The 24,022-nt window shown below is 40.9% G+C and overlaps 1 protein-coding gene across 1 annotated transcript in view; it reads right to left on the bottom strand.

The window, feature by feature from the left end:
• Nucleotides 1–24,022, bottom strand: part of EPHA3 (EPH receptor A3) — a 383,392-nt gene that overhangs the window by 94,840 nt on the left and 264,530 nt on the right. The window contains exons 6-9 of the mRNA XM_054973438.1: nt 19,700–19,824; nt 13,225–13,384; nt 4,924–5,026; nt 3,629–3,696 (exon numbers count right to left, since the gene is read on the bottom strand). Coding sequence (XP_054829413.1) covers nt 3,629–3,696; nt 4,924–5,026; nt 13,225–13,384; nt 19,700–19,824 — 456 coding nt within the window. The remainder of the gene's footprint in view (nt 1–3,628; nt 3,697–4,923; nt 5,027–13,224; nt 13,385–19,699; nt 19,825–24,022) is intronic.

Raw genomic sequence — 24,022 nt, forward strand, 5'->3', positions numbered from 1 at the left:
ACTCAGGGCTGATGCAGATGTAACTTTATCTGGGCTTTCACTGTGGTTAAAAAATCAGGGCCACATAATTTTACATTCCCTCCTATCCAAGTTCTTTCCTCCTTATATGCAAATCCCTATTCCATCACACTTGTCAAGCATTTCAACTGACAAACATTAACCTTCATTTAACACAAACCAGGGGAACTCTGAAAATCAGTAAAATGTTGAGGAGTGTGCGAGTCAACCTGCATCTATTTTCAAGGGCTAGGCATTTGTTATTCTTAGTATCATGCTGTTAACACATTGATTTGTTACTTGCTTTAAATATGTTAATTTAAAAAAAATATTTTGGAGTGTTCATTTTCTGATGAATTTTTAAGTCACATTATTCAACTGCTATGGTTAAAGGGCTGGGTCTGATACGTCAAGTGGTCAAAAGGTATATTCATAACACATACATGTGTATATGAACTGTTGAACAAACAGGGTTGCATCCAAAGAGCTTCTACCAGGGGAACATGCATATTCTGCCAGCTTGGCTGATTCTGCACATGTTGGATAATGTACTTTCGATGCACTTTATCAATCGTTTGAGGTGGATTTTTGTTCCGCACATGAAAAAAATCTGTTCCAAATGATCTATAAAGAGGACTGGAAGTACATTATCCAACATGTGTGGAATCAGCCCACATTGCACTGGAGGAATTTTCCACTCTTATTGTAACACAATCTCAATATCCAGCCCATGATCTTAATTGATTCAGCCTTCGTTTCTGATAGCGGTGACAGAGCTTGGTTAGGCAAAAGAGGATCAGTAGCCAATGGGTTGCATTCAGCACAAAATTTCCACTTGTGCTAAAGTCCTTACACAAGTAGAAATGAAAGATAAAGACTGCAGCAGCTACTTGCCACTATCAAATTTATTGTACCCTGCTTGTGCTGCCTCTTGTGAAAGATCTTGTACCACCAGGCCCAGAGTTTCAAGAAGTGAACCAAGCAGCTTCTTCATTCTCAAAATGCCCCCCTGAAATACAATATGGGACAGGGAGGAGATTGTTGCACAAGATCTTGTGCTATCTCTTCCACAAGTGGAATCTCATTAGATAGATTACATTTTCTGTTTACGTATCTCTGGATCCAACCCGTTATCTGTGAAACAAGATGCTCCCTACATGTATCAATATATCAGTGTATAAATTGCCTACTGTTTCTGTAAAGGATTTCAAGATGGGTTACTGAGGTCTAGGGTAGGACATTAGTTAGTGGGGAGATACAGGTTCAAAGCCCTCATCAACCATTAAGATCACTGTGTGATCTGGTCATCCTCTACCTCAGAATTATGAACATAAAATGAGATCACTATGTATAACACTTTTACTTCACTGGAGGAGTGGAAGGATAAAAATGTAATAAAAACAACAAAAAACAGAGGTGAGATTAAAATATGACTCACAATGTGTTCTCATAGCTCAGAGTGCACTATATAGCTGCTGAAAACATCCTTTATAATATTCAAAGTAACTCATCTTTTCCACACACAGTCCTTAGTTGGAAAGGACTAGCTATAATAATTGTGTGCCATCAAGTCACAACTCATAGTGACCCCAGGTCTATGGAGTTTTCAAGGCAGGAGATGAACAGAGGTGATTTGCCCTTGACTTCCTCTGCATACCAACCTCAGTCTGCATGCAAACCTCCTTGATAGTCTCCCATCCTAGTACTAACTGTGGACAACTCTGCTTGGCTGGAAAGCTCTAACGAGATCAGACTAGTCTGGGCTATCAGGCTGTAATGTTTTCCACTAACCTTAATAGCTTACTACAATCTAGTATTTATTTGTTGCCTCTTACTGTGCAATTCTACCTACAGACTAGATATAATTGCACAGTAAGAGGAAACAAATAAATACTAGATTGTGGTCAGCTGTTGGTGTGTTCATTGGAAAAATTGATCAGCATTTAGAGAGATCTGTAAACAAGGCACACTCAGCAGGTGTTCTTGTTTTGAGAAACTGTTTCCAAGTTTTCTGAGAACAATATAGATTAAGTCTATTAGGGAGTGTTTTCTTCTAGACAACCTAATTCTGTTCAAGCCTTAAACATCTGTCAGAACTAATGAAAACTTCTGAACTTCAACCCAATCTTCTAAAGTTCAACAAATGAAAACTTCTGAACTGCAACCCAAGAAAACATATTTCAGAAATAGCCAATAATAAGGAGTAACAATGGTGTTTTAAAGTTGGTAATTCTAAATAGTATTATTATGAGATTGACTGATTTGAATAGCATGAATGGGCCTGGATATGATATATGTAACATGATAGAGGTTTTTCAGAGCAACCTGAATGTTTCCCTTGATGAAGAGTGGAGGGATAGAAAAGCAATTTGAAGCCAGTTTGCCATTTAAATTTAGAGAGAATCAGATAAACTTGAAAATTGTAAATTGGCTGATGAAGCATATTGGTGGTACTCTTTAAGAAGTGGATTCAGGGTTAACAGCTTTGCTGTCTTTCATTGGCATTTAGATTTGGTTGCAAACATTTCTGTTCACATATTTATAAATTAAATGCATATTATAAAGACACTCTAGATGTTCAGCACTTTCTCATCCAAAGTCCTTGTCCTGAAACTTCTGTTCATTAGCGGAACTGGAGATGAGACAGTGGCCGTCGTCACACGGCCATAAATTTAGCGCCCAACTAGCGCCATCTCCTGCTGAATGCTCACCTTATTCCAGCTCTCTTGCGATTTCGCCATTCTCCCCAATTCACGCTTTGTGACTCTTTATGTCGTCTTTATCCACTTCCATGTGAATGTCCTGGATTGACTATGAACACTTTGCAACACCAAAACACTCACTCTCCCCGATTATCTATCTCACCTAACACTGATTCTCCTGCCCTACACTCCCACAAGCCCCAGCGCGACCCGCAATTAAGCCTCAAAGTAATTTTTTTAAAAAAATTGTCAGCCTTATGGCGCTATAGCGCTATAGCGCCATTCTGCCATGGGTGGGAAACCTCTGCTACCTATCACAGTTGGCTTTTGGGTTAGCCTAGCACAACATTGGTATAATAGTAGAATATACGAATTTTTTTTAAATAAAGGGGCGGGATTTTTAGAGCCCCGTTTCCAGAGGCACTTGCGCTTTTCCCTTTTAATGTGACTGACTGGAAGCACAAGCAGTCATCAAAAGATGGGAGAATCTATTCTAATAACGATAACAGAAGAAACGATTTCTAGTGCAAAACTGACTGTGATGTAAAGGAAAAAATTAAATACTGGAGCAAGTATTAGTTACAGAAACCTTTTCATTACAAAATATTCTATCTAATCTACTGCATCTGAGATCTAACACTGCCAGTTCAAAGTTACCAGTGTAATGTTGCACATCTTGTTTAAACCAAGTCTTCAGCCATTATGCACGAAATATCAGGACACCAGAGATCTGTAGCCTAGGCTGGCAATGCAGCGACAGGCAATCAGTGTAGCAAGGAAGCATGAACAGTGCCTCAGTGTAAATGAGACTTTAGATGCATGCAGTTGCATGGGTTTCTCTGCTCACCAGCATCACATTTACCCTCAATATGAATTCGTTCAGAGTACATTGAACTTGGCTAATATAATACGTAACATTATGTACTTACAATGCCCATTGCCAAAATACAGTCTTTTCTCATCAGCGCTGTGTTTTGATTTACTATGCCCACAGAATCTACAAGCAATAATAATAATTTTAAAAATCAGAAATGCATACACTGTTGGGATATAAAAAAGAGAATGAATCATTTTTCTTCAACAATTAAGTACTTAGTAGAACATTTAATACTATGTATTTTACCTGTACTTTACAGAGCTGAGGGAATTTGAGGAAATTGGCTAATGAGAAAATATGTTTATTTTTGACCCCTCCAGTTTAGTTTACAGTTGCCTTATAATGTGTTTATAGCTGTTTTTAACAAGTTCTGTAGGACTACTGCCACTATTGTTAGCAGGCTCATTAATGTATGTAGGTGAGCCTGCTCAGCAGATGGATCCTAAATGAACAATTTTATTTATTTATATGAAGCATTTATATTCCACCTTCTCTCCTCAGACTCCAGGCAGCTAACAAAATAGTAACCAGGTCATGATGATACATTATAATAGGCCAATTAACAAGATTAAAATGCACAAATTACAAATAACTCAAGGTTAAAACACAGAATTTTTAAAAAACCCACAGAGAATGAATAAATCTGTTGAAATAATTTACCCTCTGCCAAATGCTTTCTGCAATGCTTTCTTATATGCCTTCTTAAATAGGGTTGCCCTGTGCCTACCGGGTTGCCACATGCCTACTGGCACTCCAGTGACCAGCAGGAGAAAGAATTTTAAAATTATCATCAACAATGCCTTGATGCAACTTCCAGGAAAATCAAATACTCAGTGGTTTTACCATAGAGTTTCCAGAAATTCTTAGAGAGGACTGATGTCCCTTCCATGGAAAACCTGGACATGATATCAGTCTTCTGTAGAAATTGCTGAAGATGCTATGGTTTTACAATAGAGTTTTTGGAAATTCCTGGAGAGGTGTGATGCTACTTCTGGATTTTTCTAGAAGTGGTGGCATGCTGTCGCTGATGGCCACCTCCTCATTTCTTTCCATTCTTGGTCTCCCGCTGGTTGCCAGGGTTAGCAACTCTAGCATAAGAAGTGAAGGCACTCTCTGCCCTGGCTTTGGTAGGCCATTCCAAAGGGCCAGATCACCATCAAAGAAGCCCATGATCTAGTTATGACTGAACAGACAATCCTAAGGGAGGGTATCTTAAGGAAAAGGCTGTCTGAGGAATGTAACTGGTACAGAGAAGTGGACCATTCTTGTCCATGACAGTGTCTTAGCAAAAGTGCTTATTGTTCTGAAGCAGCAGTAAGGAAATGTCTAAAATAATGATGAACTAACCTCCCAATCAAGATGTAAACCACAATTGTGAGCAGAATAATTGCTACCGCAGCTGAAACGGCAATCATTACAACCTGGCTATTCTCACTGGAGATGGAAAAAGCTAGAAGTTAAAGGAAATAAAAATGAGTAAAAAATTAAATATATACCACAGACAAATGCAGGCAACAGATAAATTAAGTCATTACATCACTTTGTTCTCAGCCTGGAAACGATCATGCTCAATTTCTCAGCTAGAAAGCTATTCTCTCTTTACTAACTAATTATATACAGGGAAAATGAAAGGCAAAGTCTATAGATCTGTTTACATGTCTGTAGTGATTAGGAAAAATAAAATATATCACAATGATCATCATTAGCTTTTAATAATGACTTCAAATCAAACTAGGGATGTTTAGTCATGAAAGTCTAGTATAACAGATGAAACAGTTAAACATTCCATGGTCAATTTCTTTAGTAAAGTATGTGGTTCAGATAATGGGAGTCTTAAATCAGCTTTATTTGTTTCAATTCAGCTCTTAACAGAAATGAAAAACCTACACTGGTTATAATGAACATTTGACTTTTCTCCCGCAATCAACACTGAAATCAATGGGAATTAATTCATCTTAGAGGGATTATGTCCAAAGTAATCAATTAAGCAAAGGGCTATGCATTCAAATCCTGAAAATTATTAAAACACAAGAATATCTATTCAACACATGATTGCCAAAGTAATCAATGAAATTTTGCTCCAAAATAAAATTAATATAATAAATAATCTAATATACAGAGCTCTTCATCACCATTCTATTCATCTGCCAGAGAAAGCACATATATGTGTATGCAACACAAAAACATATTTCTTTCCCATACATTCCCATAAATTAGGCTCTGAATGATTTTTAATACTCTATGTGCATCATATAATTTATTTCAAGAGCTAAAGGTTACTGCAATAGCCATTTGTTAACTAAACTAAGGAGCTTAGCTATTTTCCATAAAGAGCTGGAATTTTTAAAGCTCACAAATCTCAAACATTCAAACATGTCAACTGGAAGATTGTTTGGCTTGCTACTAAATTTCTTTATTTTTGTGAGACATTATACTCTCCAAACAGAACATTTCTTAAACTTCAGACACTTGGGCTCTTGGACAAGTAAAAGTTATCATCATAATATCTGTGGTGTAACCTGTGTTATGCTATAAATTTCGAATTCCTCTTTCTCTGGCCAAAATTCATACATCTAGACTAACTACTAGATTGTTATATTATCGCTGAATATCATTATAGTTGAAATAAACAGATTGAATGTTAAGCTGTTAAGTATTTTCTATAATTCTGTTGAGAGAAGATTCTCAAAATTAATCATTCAATTTGTAATATTAAAAGATAAGCACTTTGAGTTTAAAAGGAAAAATATTTCATTATTTAAATATTAAAAGCTCTGCTTGCTTGATTTTTTAAATTACATTTTAGTGTAAGCAAAGTTATTCTATATAGTCTGGGTCTGAAGAACAGTAAGGATTTTAGAATTAATTTTAGAATTTTGAGACAATGAAAAAAGCGCTATTTAGGATCATGCAAGGCTATTAAAAATAGGCCTGAAGGAGCAGACCAAAGTCCAGCATTGTGTTTCCAATAGACATGGGCATGGACAGCAATACGAACAAAAAAAAGCCACGAACAGCCCATTCTGCTGTTCGAGAACCAACTGTTCATGAGGCCCCATTCTAAACAAACAGGTGGTCGTTGCAAGCATTGTTCGTTGCTCTTTGTTGCTGTTCGTCAAGCTAGACAGTCTGGCACTGGCAATCAATTCCCTTGGAAACTTAGGCAGGGATTGCCTGAACTCTGTCTGAACAATTGCTGTTGCCCTGGAAACCCCAATCTAAGCCCAATTTAGTTGATAGGCAGATCTTCCTTTCAAATTTGTTACAACAAGGAAGCAAAGAGAAGGGGGGAGGGGGTCCCAGCTCTGGCTTAGTTTGCAGACAGTGAAGAGGGAGAGAGTTGCTGCTGGCATTTTGATAGAGTATATTGGAGCTTGAATTTTCTTTGTGTGTGGTGGGATAGGGATCTACTCTTTCAAGTTCCAGGGCTGCTGCCAGGCTCTGGGGCCAAGCTATTGCCACCCCAGTTGGAATGAAGAGGCAGACACAGGAGTTGGAACTAAAGGGCCACTTTATTAATATAACATCAACCATTAAATACGGCAAGGGCAAACTAGCGGTACAGGTCAAGCCACGGGGTTACCCCTGGACCACCGCCTTGACCTGTCTGGGCGAGCCCCACAGCCCCGGGTAGGAGCCATCCATGTAATGGCTTTTCCCCGGCCAGCCAGGCAAAATGGTTCCCCCCTTCAAGCTCCTAAAGCCTCAGCCGTACAGCATGAGGGAAGGACTTACACATGGGGTTCACTGCAGGCAGTCTCCAGGTGGTGGTAGCCGTCACAAGCATACCATCTGCTCCTGGTAGACCCCATTTCCCCACCAATGGGGAATTGCCAAGGGGTGCTCACTGGCCCGCTCCCTATCCCCAAACTCTCTCCTGCCAGTGACTTACAACGATGCACCACCACTGCCAATTACGTCAAACCTCTGCCTGCAGTGCAAGGTAGGCAAAAAACCACCTCTCCCACCTTGCCAATATGGGGAGAGGAGAAAAAATTCCTACCTGGCTCTGGGAACAGCAGCCGGCTAATCCTGCACTACTACAGGGTGAGGTGGGTGGGCCGAGCACGCAGATCAACTGCCAGCAGGGAGGGCGGAGCCGTCTTCTGAAGGCTTTGTCTCCGCCCCCCCAGCTATATCCCCATATGCCTGGGAGATGTCTCTGCCTGCTTCTCCTTCTGAAGTGGCAAAGTACGGTCCCCAGCTCAAGCCACTGTGTGGCAGCCGGGAGTACCGCATTCTTTATTACTGGTACCTTTCCTGGTACCTGCTCAGGTCAGGTTTCTGGGAGTGGTGCAGTAGGGATCTTGGCTTGGATGATGGCTGGAGGAGAGCCTGCTGGGCCCCACAAACAGCCAACCATGAATGTGTTCGTGAACAGGGCCATGTCCGTGGTTGTTCATGAGTCCCTGTTCATGGATGGCAACGATCAACAAACATCATGTTCATTTTTTTTTTCTGTTCGTGCCAATCGCTAGTTTCCAACAGTAGCCAGACAGATGCTTCTGGGAAGCTCACAAGCAGGACATAAAAACAACTACAATGCCTAGATATTTGACTCCCACCAACTGGTATTCAGGGTCTGTGGTAGACCACTGGAATTGTTTACTCTTCCCCCTTTGAACAGCAGATGCCTCCATGCTGTATCACAAACTACTTTAGAAATTCAGTTTCAAGAACATGTGACATAGAGGAAGTTTAAGAAAAACAAGTCTCAGTGATCAATTAATTAAGCTTTGTTCTTTGACTACTAGGCAAATCCCACTCCACCCCCTTTTTAGGATATATTGGTTGCAAATACGGGTAAATGTATCCCTTTCTCCTCTGAACTTTTCTCTGGATATTAAGCTCCAAAACACCTGGTCTTGTTTCTGAAGTGGAACTGATGCATTAGGCATTCTCCACTGTTTCCTTTTTATTTTTTAATCTGTACAGAACAGTCAGTACAAATATGGAAATAAAAAAGAGAGAAAATGTGCTGGCTGCTGAAGCTTTCCATTTCTTCAGTTCATTTGTGTTCCTTTTTTCTCTTTACAGTAACAATGTGGATGTGCCAACACAATACTATGATTTCATCAAGAGACTCTGGGTATAGGGTTTTAATGGTACACATGTGCATTTGTGTGCATTGATAAATTACCATAACCCCATTGTTGATGTGACTGTTTCACACATGTTCTTACCATTATTAAAACCACTCAAAAGGCATTTTGGTAGAATCACATGCACAATCTTGTTGTGACACATAGGATTGCATCAGTACAATTGATTGTAGGGCTTTATGAAAGAGGGACACTCATTGCATTATTGCCATGGATTCAGTTTACCCTGGCCCCACATCAAAGTAAATGGGATATGAGACATTACTGGTGGGGGCTAAATGGTTTCAGACAATTAGGGGAAGGCAACAGGAAGCTATTTGCTTACCTTTGCCTTCTCCCTAGCAGGCATTTTGCCACAGTAATGGATGGTATAGCATGGAATTAGCTGGTTGCCATTATGGGTCCAAGCAGGAATTTTGGGGTCATGTTATTGGATTGGCAATGGTACAACCCCCTCTTTTTCGCCTGCTCCATGCTGCCTCTGGGTTGGGAGTAATTTCAAATAGGCCTGGTTGACATACTGATTAGCCCCCAACTAATTGGCAGGAATAAGGCAGATTACTCAGGATAGGTAGGGTTAATCAGCAAACACCCTGAAGCATCACAGTGATGGGGGAGGGTGCTTGGAACAGGCCATCATATGCCGTGTGGCTGGATGGCACTGCAAAGGAGTGTGCTGGATGCTGAGCAGCATCTCTCAAACTTGGTAGCTGTCTTGTTACCCACCAGCAGAAGTGAATGAAGATGGGCACCTCTTGGCACAGAATGTCTGTGCTGGCTGGGGAAAAAACAAGGCTGGCAATAACCACTGCCAGAGTTTGGAGCCAGAGTGGACCTGCCCAGTGGGCACCCCAAGCAGTTGCCTCATGTAGCTGGCCCTCAAAATGGTTGGCTTATTTAAATAAGCAATGACATAGATCATCCTTTTAAGTGAATTTAAATAAATGAGCAAAACGAGTTGAACCCACACTCAGTTGTCTTTGTCTTTATTATCTCATGTTGTATTTGGGGGTGCAAATCTGGGGCAAATTCATGCACACTGGTAATGCAGTCAGGAAAGAAGATGCAAATAAACTGAAAGAATTTAAATCTCTAGCAAGCTACACATGAACCAAACCCGGAATTAATTTTAGACAATGCTGGTTAATTGTATTGTTGAAGGCTTTCACGGCCGGAGAACGATGGCTGTTGTGGGTTTTCCGGGCTGTATTGCCGTGGTCTTGGCATTGTAGTTCCTGACGTTTCGCCAGCAGCTGTGGCTGGCATCTTCAGAGGTGTAGCACCAAAAGACAGAGATCTCTCAGTGTCTTTCAGAACTTTCAGAACACTTTCAGAACACTGAGAGATCTCTGTCTTTTGGTGCTACACCTCTGAAGATGCCAGCCACAGCTGCTGGCGAAACGTCAGGAACTACAATGCCAAGACCACGGCAATACAGCCCGGAAAACCCACAACAGCCATCAATGCTGGTTAAGTTAAAATTCAGAAGAGTGGAATGCAGCATTTGAGTAAATCTGTCAACTGATTTTGCTGCTTTTTGGTTTCTGTCCTGCTCAATGTAAACTGTTTTATTGAATGCCAATAAAAGGTTGCTGACTGGCTGACTGAGAAAATTTCCATAATAATAAAAAATAACATAGGATAAATGCACTTATCTCATTTATATTACCTGTCACATATCCTAATTCGCAGGAATATTACCAAAGAAAATCTGTCCCATTCTGGGTGCTTTTTTCAAGTATATATAAAAGAAGTTCACTTTCTTTTTAGAAAGCACCATAAGAAAACTCTTCACTGTTCCCCTGAATGTAATGTCTTTGTATACAAACCTCCCTGGAGAATCTATTCCTGCATATAGTGTGTGAATATAGTGGAAGTAAATCATATACAATGTCTAAAGAAGTACATTCCATGATTTGCCTTTGTTTAGAAAAACAGGCTTACACTAAATGTGCATATTTCTGATAACGACGAATTAAATCTCTAATTTGATGCCATGAGGTTAATGAAGATTTTGGTCTGCTCCCTAAAGAAAATGTATTTTGGCAGTGCTTGTGAGCACTTTTTAAAAGGGAAACATCTGGGCCGTTTCCAGACGGCTTACCAGCCTCCGGAACGTCGCCCCACGGTGCGGGGAAAACGCGAATTATCGCGTTTTCTCGCGCGAGTTTTGCACGACATCATGCAAAACTCGCGCAAGAAACCGCGATAATTCGCGTTTTCCCCGCACCGTGCCACGACGTTCCGGGGGCCGGTAAGCCATCTGGAAACAGCCCTGATTAAATAAATTTTGAAAGAACTGTGCATATTCAAAATAGCAATATAAGAAACATTAGTTTGAAAACTTCTGTCCTCAAATGAAATTATATTTGAACTTAATTAGATTGTGATCTCATGGTAAGTGATTCCTCGGAAATTCTCCATGTCTTTTCCATATATCTCTGTAACAGTGGTCCAGATGTCTGAGGTTGAGCATGTAACTCTGTTTACCTCCTAATTCCTAAAACAGCTTCACAAGTATGTGTAGAACACTTGTTTTCAGTGTTATTACAAGAAATTTGAAAGGGAGATAATATACATACTGTGGAGAACCTGAGATCTTAAGGAGAGAATGTTCTTGCATTGTCCTTCCAGAAGAATACACATAAACATAAATCTTTCTCAATTTAGATTTAAAAGCAATCTCTGTTTTCTATCTCTTTTCTCTTGCTTTTCTATAGAAAATTCTAAATGGCACACTGGGCCAACAAATTATCTAGCTAGCATCATCATAGTTATATTTCCAGTGCAATCCTATGCAGAGTTACTCCAGTCTAAGCCCACAGACTGCACAGTTCATTATTAGATAGTGCCACCCTCATAAGTGCTACAGGCACTTTACTGACTATCTTAATAATCCTTACAACCATGTTTTAGGATAGGCCAGTACTGATCTCATACTACAGATAGAGACTAAGGATATCCCACACTGAAGTGGACATTTCAACTAGAGATGGGCACGATCCGCATTATGATAAAAAAAAAAAAACACAATAATGGCGATCGCGCGATCGGGACCCGGCGGATCATGCTTGGGCATGGCCAATGATCCAGCGGTCGAGAGGGGGGCTGGATCGGGGCTTGATCGGGGCAATCATGCTCGGATCGGGAAGCCAGACACTCAGGCACCAGCAATCTATTCCCCTGGCAACGGAGCCAGGGGAATGCCTGAGCTGTGTTTGCCCTGCTTCTGTCGCCCTAGAAACCCCAATGGAAGCCCATCTTGCCTTGATCAGCAGGGCTTCCTTCCAACCACGGAGCAGCAAAGCAGTCACCAGCTGGGAGAAGACACCCAAGGGAGGGAGGGGGGAGGGGGTGTTCTGTAGCCATGGGCACTTCAATCTAATCTCTGCAAACCCTGATAGGCAGCTCTGACGGCCAAACACAGACAGCCAAACACAAACACAGATGCCGCCAGCATCAGCCACTGTTCCTGTATCACTGGGAACAGCGGGGCGCCCCTCCACTTTTGCCTCCACGATCCACAATCCACGGATTGGAAACGGGAGATGACCGGCATGGATCGTTAATTTGGGATCATCGCCGGCGCCGATCCATGATCAGCTTGATCAGTATTTTTTTTTATCGTGCCCACCTCTAATTTCAACCCATTTTCCCTTTCTTGCTATGACCTCACACACACCCCTCATTCCAAGCATACTGGTCTTTTATCCCTCAGGAACAGCATTCTGTGGAGCTCAATAGGCAGCATTGGGGGGTGGGCAGAGGCAAGAAAGTTCAGTTATGCCACCAGAACATTTAATCTGGATCCAAGTGTTGCTTGCCTAATCTGGATCCAAGTGTTGCTTGCCTAAACCCAACAATTGCTTAATGACTTGAAGTATTAGTTGAACATGAACTTCACTGTTCTTAAGACATGAACTATGAACTATGCTTGTGTTTGATAAGTATGTCTATGTATGCATTTTCTATGTATTTTTTCTCTGCAAGTGAAGTAGAAAGTCATAGAGCATAGAATAGCTGTTCAGGGCCGTTATTTGGTTTCAATTTCCTTGAAAAATCATCTCTTTCTTTCAAATACATCTACTACTGATGAGAAGAAAAACTCCTGCATTGAGAGTTAATAAAACCTATGTGCCATTTTGTGGATTTCAAGAGGGGGAAATAAGTCAACAGTTCTTTTGGCATTTAGAATTTTTCACAGTCAAGATTAGACAACATCAGAATATTATGACACAGCAGATCTTTTACATTTCTTTCTGAGCAGGAGCTGCCATTTAGTACAGAATTCATTTAATTCTAGCAACATAAATAAGATGTGGCAGGAGAAAGTAGGAATACCACCTGCACTATTTTATGGTATATTTCTCATAACATGTTTTAAAATAATGACAACATATAAAAATTTATAGTCATGTTATCCGGAAAGCCAGATCATAAATATAGGATCACATTTGCTGAACTAGAGAAGGAATAAAACTAGCCAGCCATATCATTTTGAAAATGGCACAGAAAACATTTTAAATCAATTTTTGCTAATACATACAGTCCGGGCTTGTTTCAAACTCAAACTTTCGGCTGTTGCTCCCATATCCTGCAGCTGTTCGAGCTCGGATTTGAAAAATGTAAGTGGTGTCTGGTTTGAGTCCACTGATAGTCACATTGGTGCTTCTTGCTCTCAGAATGGTGTAACTTGTCTCTTGCTCCTGCTTTAAGGAAAGAAATGGCCACATTAAAACCTAACATTCCAAGGTAATGGAAGTGACATATTGTTTTATTTTAGGGCTGCCAACATCCAGGTGGGGGATGGAGTCCTCTGGAATTACAACTGATCTCCAGACTACAACAATCAATTCACTTGGAGAAAACGACAGTTGCACAGGGTGGTATGTATAGCATCATATTCCTGCTGAGCTCCCTCCCTGGCTCTGTCCCCAAATCTCCAGGAATTTCCCAATTCCGAGCTGGCAATCCTATTTTATTTTCATTTGCATAATGGTTTCTCTGTGTAAACAATATTTAGGATGCAAGTGAATTACTTTCACATGTGTGCTATCTTTCATTGCCAGAATGATGTAAAGATACTGCATTTCTGGAAGCCCATTCTTGGGAGTATTCAGATTTCTAAAAACAGTATAACGAATCCTTTTTATCTGAGAGCGGGACCACAAGTGACGCCTGACACAGGTTGGACACTAGTCAACTTCCCTCAAGTTTTGTTGGGAAATGTAGGCATCCTGGTCTTGCAGCTTGACTCTCTGACTGCTGTCCAATGGACTTTTCAACTGTCACTTGTCCAACATTCCGCCAAGCTGCCTACATTTCCCATCAAAACTTGAGGGAAGCTGGCAAGTGTCCAACCTGTGTCAGGCGTCACTTGTGGTCCCGCTCTGACTTCCTTGGAGGCAGTTGGGGTGATCAGATGGTAAAATGCTGAACCCAAACCCTAATACTTCCCTTGTCTGGACAAAGAAGTCAGCCCACTGAGGAAAACAGGATGCGGTTGACTCTCCACAGGCTCATTTCCTAGGAGTTACTAGACTGTCCGGAAATAGAAGGCTCTCCACAGCTTTAGGTTCTCAAACTGCTTATGACTGAGCAAATTAGGCTTTTTGTTAATTTTTTGGCAGTTTTTTAAAAAATCAGAATACAGTTTCATAAATTAGTAATCTGCTTGATTTTGGATGTCTCATACAGTAAAGATGAAAATGAAAACAACAACCAAAAAAAACCCTCACTAAGAGTATGTTTTAACCCACCACTTTCCCCACATACTGTGACTACTTTTGTTGCATAGCAAGCAAGGAGACTACGATAATGTGATGAGAGAAAATGAACTTAAAAATAGAGTAGAGCCACCGTATGCTACCATGGTGAATCAGAACAGGCAATGATATAGATACAATCTAGGGGTAAGAACTTGGGATAAATGAATTTCCTCCCTTCCCTTCCACTTTTGAGTGTTCATAATTTTCATTCCACAGTGATTATTACTCTTTCTTAATTCCAGTTTAATTAGGAGAATTTCTAAATCTCTATACTGTTTGGAGAGCTAGTTTGGTGTAGTGGTTAAGAGTAGCAGGACTCTAATCTGGAGAACTGGGTTTGATTCCCCATTCCTCCGCTTGAAGCCTGCTGAGTGATCTTGGGTCAGTCACAGCTCTCTCAGAGCTCTTTCAGCTCCACCCTCCTCACAGGGTGATTGTTGTGAGGATAATAAACCGCTTTGTAAACTGCTCTGAGAGTAACATTAAGTTGTCCTGTTCTACTGTTTATTATATTATCTTGCTCTGACTGCATTGTTTTCTACTTTTGTAATTCCATTTGTTCACTGTTTATAACATATTTCTGATACTTTTTTTTGCAATTTCTAATTTTTGTGGTTCTAAACCTATTATATTGTTTGCTGGATTGCTTGTGCTAATGGATTGCTAATCAATTGCATTTTCATACACTATGATCCACTTTGAATCTCAGTGAGAAAGGCAGAATATGAGGTAAACAAATATATATTTACAGCAATGATAATTTCTAATGCAATGGTTCCAGTTTTGGAAACAGGACTAGTAATTCTGAATTCTCAAGTCTCAGAAGAAACTTGGATAAGAAGAATAATGAAAGTCTTGGTGTTCCAAATCAATCTCACCAGTTTTGAATTTGCATACTTTAAACAACAGTATGGTAATTATTCATTAATTTAGAACAATTAATTAAAATCTTATTATTAAAAGCTTCTAACTGACATTAACTACTCATGAACAAGCTGTTTTTTTTGAGGTAATAGTCTTTACCTAGCAAGCATTATGATAAGTAATCATCTGTAATCTGGAATGCTGTTCACTGTTAGTGTAAAATCTATCTTTTGCTGAATGAGACCTCTTTGGACTTCATAAAAATGGCAGCTGCCTCACACCCATAGCGAAAACTGATTATAGTTTCAGATGGGTAGCCATGTTGGTCTGCAGTAAAACAACAGGAACAGAGTTCAGAAGTACCTTAAAGACCAGCAAGATTTTCAGGGTCTTTTAGGTGCCACTGGAAGGACTTAAATCCTGCTGTTAGATAGTAGCCACACACATGCAGAGCTATGAGAAACTCTGAAGTTCTTACTCACAAATGTTTATATGAACCTCTTTTTAATTTCAATTTCTCTAGTTCTCAGTTAAGAGTCTTAAGACTGAGATGCTATCAATATATAATATTGCTAACCAGGTATTAAGGACTTACTCTCCCATAAACAGCAGGTTTAAATCTTCCACGTGTGATGAATCAAGGACAATTTTGTGTGAGGATCTGAGCTGAATTTAAAAAATCATTATTTTGAAATAGGGAACTCACATAAGCATTCAGCATTTGCACTCAGACTCAAAGCATTAGTTTTTGTTTTTTTAAACGCTTCATGCTCCTGAGGAGTTCATTGGCCTAATCTTTTTGAATGAATAAAGGAACATTTCCATATGCTCTCACTTTCTGATTGATCAAACATAAGCCCCTTTCCACAGAGCCCATGAAATGTGGACTAGCAAGAGATACAGTATCTAGCTATCAGCTTTCAACAGACGGGAGATACAACAGCCAGGAAAACTTTGTACGTTCAGATTTAGCTAGAAACTGGATTTTCATTTTGTTTCTGTTTTTGTGTCAGTCTTCCTCCACAAGCATATTGCTTAGTTCATCCAATGAGAATAGCAGAGAGGTAGTGGCTGCCTTGCTGGGACAAGGAATTCACCAGGCTTTTTTCTCAAGCAAGGAAGGTATTTTCCCTGTTATATACATGCATACTTTCTAGAGGCAGGCACAAACCAAAATACGAACCAAAGTTCATCACGAACTGGGCCAGTTCGTGGTTCGCGAACTGGCAGTTCGTGGGAGCTAATTTCTCATGAATCGTGACAATTTTAGCCAGTTTGTTCGGTTCATATCTCAGTTTGTCACTGCAAACAGCCTGGTGCTGATTAATCACTTTCCTAGGCAACGGGGGTATGGGCTCTTTGCAGACCTTCTGCTGACCCGGAAGTGACATTTTCACAAACTGAATGAAATTGGGGCAAGTTTGTGAAAGCTTGTAGTTTGTGAAACATGATGAACCACAAACTGCATGGTTCAGAATTTTCCCAGTTTGAGTCTATAATACTTTCTATAACAGTGGAGATCCAGGACTGGCTTGGAACAGTTCATCAATACCACAAAAATTTCTCCTCGTGGTCCCAGTCTACCAAAGCTTATCTGGATCCAAAAGTATTGTGTGCTAGCTGTGGGATAAGCAGGATACGTCCACTGTTATCTATATTTGATCACCTCTAGATTGCTGCAGAAAGGCTTCTTTTAAAAAAGTGGAAAGTCTGCCCCAATGAAGTGAACAGAAGGAAGGAAGCACAAGGAAGCAAAAGAAGTACAAGTTAATAATGAGGCATGCATAAAGAGGAGTGGATTGCTGAAAGTATCAAGCTAGATAATAAGCATTTCTTTAAATATATCCAGAGTAGGAAAGCAGCAAGAAAAATAGCTGAGACTTTGGATGAACAAGGAATAAAAGGATGAAGATGGGGAGATGACTGAGGAGCTAAATGAATTCTTTGCATCTGTATTTACTGTGGAAAGTGTAGGGCATGTACGTATGCCACAGCCATTATTTTCAGAAAGGGAGACTGAAGAACTGAGTCAAATTGAGTTGATGAAAGATGAAGGTCTAGACCTACTGGGGAAAATAAAAAGCAGTAAGTCTCCAGATCCTGATGGCATGTAGCCAAGTGTTTTTAAGGAATTCAAAAGTGTGATCATTATATATACATACCAGTATATGTAACATCACTAAAATCAGCCACTGTACCAGAAGATTAGAGATTAGCCAAAGTTACACTGAAACATAAAAATGGGTCCGATGTGGAACCAAGCCTAATGCTTGATCCAGGCAAATTGGTAGAAGCTGTAATCAAAGACTGACTTATTATATAGAGGAGCAAAGCCTGCTGAGGGAAAATAACCATGGCTTCTGCAAAAGGAAGTCTTGTCTCATCAATATTTTGGAGTTCTTAGAGAAAGTTAACAAGCATGTAGATTATGATAACCTAGTAGACATCATATACTTGGACTTTTGACTAGGTTCCTCACTAAAGACTCTTCAGTTAGCTTAGCAGTCATAGGATAAGAGGAGAGATACTCTTATGGATTATAGTTTGTTAAATGAAAGGAAGCAGGGTGTAGGAATAAATGGACAGTTCCCTCAGTGGGGTTGAGCTGTGACCTGTACGCTGTGTAGTGGAATTTGCTGCCAGAGGATGTACTGATGGTCTGAAGCATAGACAACTTTAAGAGGGAATTAGACATATTCATGGAGGGTAGGTCTGTGGCTACTATCCATGGTGACTAAAAGGAACCTACACATTCAGAGACAGTGTCAAGAGGCAACGTCATAGGAAGACCTTGGTTTCTATGCACTGTTGTTGCCCCTCCCTTCACTGAGTAACTGGTTGGCCACTGTGTGTACAGAATACGGAACTAGATGGACCACCAGTCTGATCCAGTAGTGCTCTTCTTATATTCTTAATGTCCTTCAAGTGGAACTACTAGTTAATATTATTCAGAAGCTTCAGTTGGTAGAAACTATAGCACATGGTCGCAGTCTGTTGTAAGCTACTGTAGCATACTAAAGAAAAAGCTGCTGTAGCACAGTGGATGAGAGGTTGGGCTGGAAATCAGCACTCTGCTGGTTTAAATGCCACTACTGCCATGAGCTCAGCAGGTGGCCTTGGGTAAACCTGACACTCCTCTCAGGTCCAGCTTCCCAGCTGTATTGTGGGGATGATGATGATGATGATAAAATAATGATAATGATATAATGGTTTTCTTATCTAGTCAGTGTTGCGAGTGACAGGGCCTTTTCTATGATACCTAAAACTTATAAACATTCACCCCCATACAGTTTCTACAACCTGCAACTTTTTTTTGTCAGTCAACAGACATATTAAATAAGCAAGAGGTACAGTAGAACAAAACATGTGAAAGAGATTAATCTTTTATTTTTCAATCCTAATGATTAAGGTCAAATTAGATGTGGTGTTTGGTCATGTCAGGTCACCACTAAAGGGAAACAAAGGGAAAGAAACAAAGTTTGGAAATACACAAAGCCGCCCATATGGCTTGGGACCATGTTGTGGGAGGAGAAAGGGTTGCTGGCTCCCCCACCACTACTTTCCTGAACTGAAACAGACCCGAGGCTTGCAAACATTGTTTCCCCTCATGTAATGTTTGGTACCCCAATCTGACTGGTGGCAAAATGTGTTACTTTAACCCTAAAACACACACACACCCTTAAAACGGTAAGTGTTTTCCTTATGCGTTTTCATAGTATCTAAACAGGACTTACAAATTACAGCCTCCATAGAAATAATGCTCATTTTAATACTACAATATATAATATCTAAACTTAACCAAGGTCCTTTACTGAGATTACAAAAGGATATTGGCTTGTATTCTGAGGTAAATTTCTGTTAATTGAATGAATATTTCTGGTAATTTCCTTCTTCTGCTGCAGACCTCTAACTTATCCAAGATGCTGTCCCCTTGGAGAGCATTTGGGACAGTAGAAGGGAGAGCTATGAAAGTCTCATTCTACTGATAGAAATGCATTCAATTAGTGGAGATTAACCACTGTGCTGTATAAATGGGAATTTAAAAAATGGGAAATATGCTTATATCATAACCTTTCCATATTCATGTACTGCATCCATTTATACCAGGAACCTGAGGTTTTTTAAATAGTTTTCTAAATGCTTCATATTAAGGCCAAGACGTATAGTAGCCATACTTAACAAATAAGCCTTGGCCTTAATATGAAGCATTTCAGAATGTAAAATTTGTTCTGTGCTTTTCTTACAGCATTGGAAGCTGGCCTGATGGGCAAGAATTTGGAAGCACACATTATAGCTTTCAGCTTCTTTTCAGTTACTTAGTTTATTCTTCCTGTTATTGATTGAACTTAGCTAGATCACTTCCCGGTTCTTTTTGTCCTGCCTTCCCACCTTTTCGTAGTACTTGACTTCGTAGTCCAAGATGATCCCATTAGGATGTTCTGGTTCTTGCCAAGACAGAGACACGCTGTTTCTAGATGTCCGGTCTTTCCTAATTATTGTAATGGGGGATGGAGCTGGGTAGGAGGGAAAAAAGAAAAAGCAAATGGAATTTATCACTGTTCTAATCCTTGGCAAGGAGGTGGTGTTTCCATTTGAAGGACTCTTGAGTATAAACCTGGACTGGTATCAACACTCAACAGCTGTACTATAGACTTTTTACCCAAGCCTTGAAACAGGATGGTCTGCAGAAAAACCAGTTAGACTTTATGTTGCTAGTAGACTAGTGGCAAATGAGCAGATGTTTTTAATCTGCTACTATAATGTAAGCAAATGAAATACATTTGATATATAAAAAAGTGAAATAAAAAAAAGTTCTGCCTATTTATTATGATGTTGTGGTGTTATTATTACCAGATTCTGCTGCTCATTGATAATATTTTCCTATTTTAGGCATATGATAAGACTGGAATACATTATGCACAAGTAGTCCTAGGAGATCCCTTGGTAATAATAAGTGTACTGTTGAATGCATCCTTTTTTTGTGACATTTTCTGTTTCTCACCTCATCTCAGTTCAAAGTTAACCTCTCCTAGACAACTGTAGCAATTTTACAGGGCTTAATCAAATGATTTTTTAAAAACTTAAATACAATTTTCAAGTAAAAGTACTTTTCTTTAGATTACTTAAAAAATAAGTGTAGCTATCACAAACTCCAAAATTCAATGTGATATCCTGTATCAATGTGCATATATTCTGAAGGCTATTCATAAACTGTGTGATATGATTTTAAAAGCTCAACTAGTTAGTCCATATATTATACTACACATAAAAGTAAAATGAGTGACTATACGCTAGGGATGTTACCAAATTTCATGCTAATACTGGCTTCTAAGTTCAAGATTCTTTAATGGTTTCTTTATATTTAGGATTTCAATCTGATCATCCTTTCTCTAAACCATTTTAATGAAATTAGATAGAAATATTATATTAAAATTCACATACATTTTTGCATCAATTGGTATTAATATGCTGTAAAACAAACAAAAAACAATGGAAGGGGAGTGCCAAAAAAAACCAAGCAGATGAAAGCGGTTTTTATGACTGTGAAGCTTTTCCTTCATCAGCGTCCTGTCTGGATATCAGCTGGCCAATCAGATGCCAAAGGCAGGTGTCCTCAGGCCTCAAGTGGGCTGAGATGAGGTTGCACCACCTTGTTCCTTCTGCCCTAGGACCAACTATATAATCCAACTGTCTCTTCCTTTGCTTTTTTTCTTCTTGCCTTCACAGGAACCTCCTCCTGCCTCCCTGGCTTTCCTCCTAGGGTTGCCAGTTGTAGGTTGGGAAATTCCTGAAAATTTGGTGAGTGGAGCCTAGAGAGGTGGGGTTTGTAGAGGGGAGGGACCCCAATGGGGTATAATGCCATAGATTCCACTCTCCAAAGCAGCCATTTTCTCCAGGCAAACTAATATCTGTCACCTGAAGATCAGGTGTAATTCTGGAACATCTCCAGTTGCCACCAGGAGGCTGGCAACCCATTTCCCCCCAATCCCCACCCAGACTCCCTGATTAGCCCTTCTCCCAGCCTATCCAGGGGCAGGGTGGGATAGCCTCTGCAGTTCCCTGGCCCCACTCTCCCCACCCCAGACTTGGGTAGGGCATTTGCTCAGCCCTGTGCCTGTCTTCTCTCTGCTACTACAGCTTCCTCAGCAGCTCTCTCAGCAGTCTGGAGTAGAGATGGGCACGATCCCCAAAAAAACCCCGATTAAGCCGTTCGTGGATCCAGGCCGCTGCCGAACCCAGGCCACCGATTCTAACCAATCAAGTCCCATTTCCAATCTGGAATTGGGAAGGCCAAAATGGGAGGGCGCCCCACTGTTTCCAGTGATATAGGAATGGTGGTTGGTGGCAGTGGCCGCCAGGCCTGGTGGGCAGGGGGAGGCGGCGATGAGCTGCCTCCCTTCAGGGAGGGAGGGGACATTCACACATACACACACACTTAGAGTAGAGGGGGGGAAGTTTTTAACCCGGCAACGAGCTGCCTCTCCTCAGGGAGGGGACATTCCCAGGGCCGGATCTAAGGGCAACCATAGTCAGGCTCTTGCGTGCGCGTGCTCCTGGGTCGCCCCCCCGCCCATGCAGCAAGGCGGCTGTCCCAGTGCACTGCGGAGCTGGTGGCAGCACAAGTGGCTCAGCGGCTGCCCGCGCCGTTCACCTGCTCCGCAAAACAAGAGGTGGTCGGCTTGCCTGCGCACCCCTTGTCCTGGGGAAAGGGGAACGGCACAGGCAGCCTCCCAGCCTCCCACGCTGCCTTTTGCCTTTCCTTTGTGCCCATGGCTTCAGAACACCCCCTTCCCCCTCCCTCCCCTGGGTTGCTGCTCCATGGTTGGAAAGAAGTCTGCTAATCAAGGAAAGCTGGGCTTCCATTCGTGTTTCAAGGGTGACAGAAGGAGGGCAAACACAGCTCATTCCCCTGGCTCCATTGCCCCGGGAATAAATTACTGGTGCCAGAGTGTCTGCAATTCCGAACAGAAACCGATATATCCGATCAAGTCCCAAACAAGCAAACCCCCGACTGCTGGATTGGTTGCCATGGACGGAACCAATTAGCTGAGTCACGATGGCGCAAACGCCAACATCGGGGTTTTTTTAAAATCGTAATTCAGATCATGCCCATGTCTAGTCTGGAGTCTGAGCCTGCCCTGCCCTGCCCTGCCCTGCGACAGGAGACAGGTGAGTCAGCTGCAGGGCTGGGGGATGCTTCCCAGGGTTGGGCACATGCGTTGGCTGCTGCTTTTCCATCATGGAAGGCAGCATGGGCCTCTGTGGAGGTTCCTGCAGCTTAGGGGCCAACAGAAGGGCTGGTGCAGGGCTCGGGAAAGATGCCTGCTGCTAAAGTGCTGGTGGGGATGGTATAAAAGAGGGCAGCATTACCAGATAATGACAATGCATTATTTTTTTAAGAAAAAAATCCTTAAATTGTTGATTTTAAAATATATATATATATATGATTCACTTGCTTGACCTCTGTACTATAATGGAAGACTGAATAAAATACCTATCTGATAAAGATTACATCATATTTTTTCACAGCAATTATTAAACTAAGCTGTCACTGAAGTCATTCAAGCTGTCAAAAGGCACTAGGGAGAGTAGTGCATGCACTTTCGTGCTTTCCCATCACGCTGGAAAATAACATCATTTTCTGGTGCAATGGGGAAGCTACGGGTTATGCCAAGGCCCAATTCATTAAAAATTGACTGTTTGAAGGCAATTTCATAATGTATTAGGCTTCAGCATGACCCACAACTCCCCATTGCTCCAGAAAATGATGTAGTTTTCTGGCATGACAGGAGAGCGCAGGAGGATATATGTGTGGGAGATGAGTATCCCTCTGTTCCCCACCCCTCCTGCTTTAGCCCCTGGGGGACCCAACCTAATTCTAGTATCTGTAGAGCCAAGCCACCTTTTCAGCTGAGCAACAAAAGAACAAAAGAAACAGAAAGGAAATTCAGCATCCTCTTTCTTACCCTTTGTACATGGTATAAAACCAAAGCTTATTATTGATGTCTACAAAGTTTGAAAATAGTATTCAATGTTTGAAGTTTACCCAACTTTCAGTACTCAAATGTATTTCAAAGTTAATTTCCTTGCCCCTGAAAATGACCTTCTGCTGATAAATTAAATGAAAAATATTTTAATTTTATGCACAATTTTGACCTTGTGCAGCCTTTATTCCTTGGTCAGAAGACTGAACAATACACCTAGACTAAGAGTATTAACTAGATTTATAGTTATATGTTGTGACATGGTTGCTGCCAAAATTAATAAATACACGAGAGAGGCTGTGGCTCAATGGTAGAGCATTTGCTTTGCATAAAGAAGGTATTAGATTTGGTTTTCAGGATCTCTAATTAAAGTGAAACATTCTACCTCAGATTCTGGAGAGCAGCTGCCAGTCACAGTAAACAATACTGACTGTGATAAAGGGAGCTTTATGAGTTCACAAGAACAGTGAACAGGAGAAGGGAGCTTTATGAGTTCACAAGAACAGTGACAATTAGACTTGTTGCGGACAATTAGACTTGTTGCGGACTGCTCAGTCATGGCTTGATACAACAACATGGCTAGTAATGGAAAGCCAGTTTAGTGTAGTGGTGAGAGTGTTGGACTAGGATCTAGGATAACCTGGTTTAAACCCCCATTCTGCCATGGAACTTAAGACTGCGTCAGGTGCCTTTGGGCCTGACACAGTCTTAGCCTAACCTACTTCAC

This window comes from Eublepharis macularius, chromosome 3 (assembly GCF_028583425.1).
Source record: "Eublepharis macularius isolate TG4126 chromosome 3, MPM_Emac_v1.0, whole genome shotgun sequence".
NCBI classification, from domain to species: domain Eukaryota; kingdom Metazoa; phylum Chordata; class Lepidosauria; order Squamata; family Eublepharidae; genus Eublepharis; species Eublepharis macularius.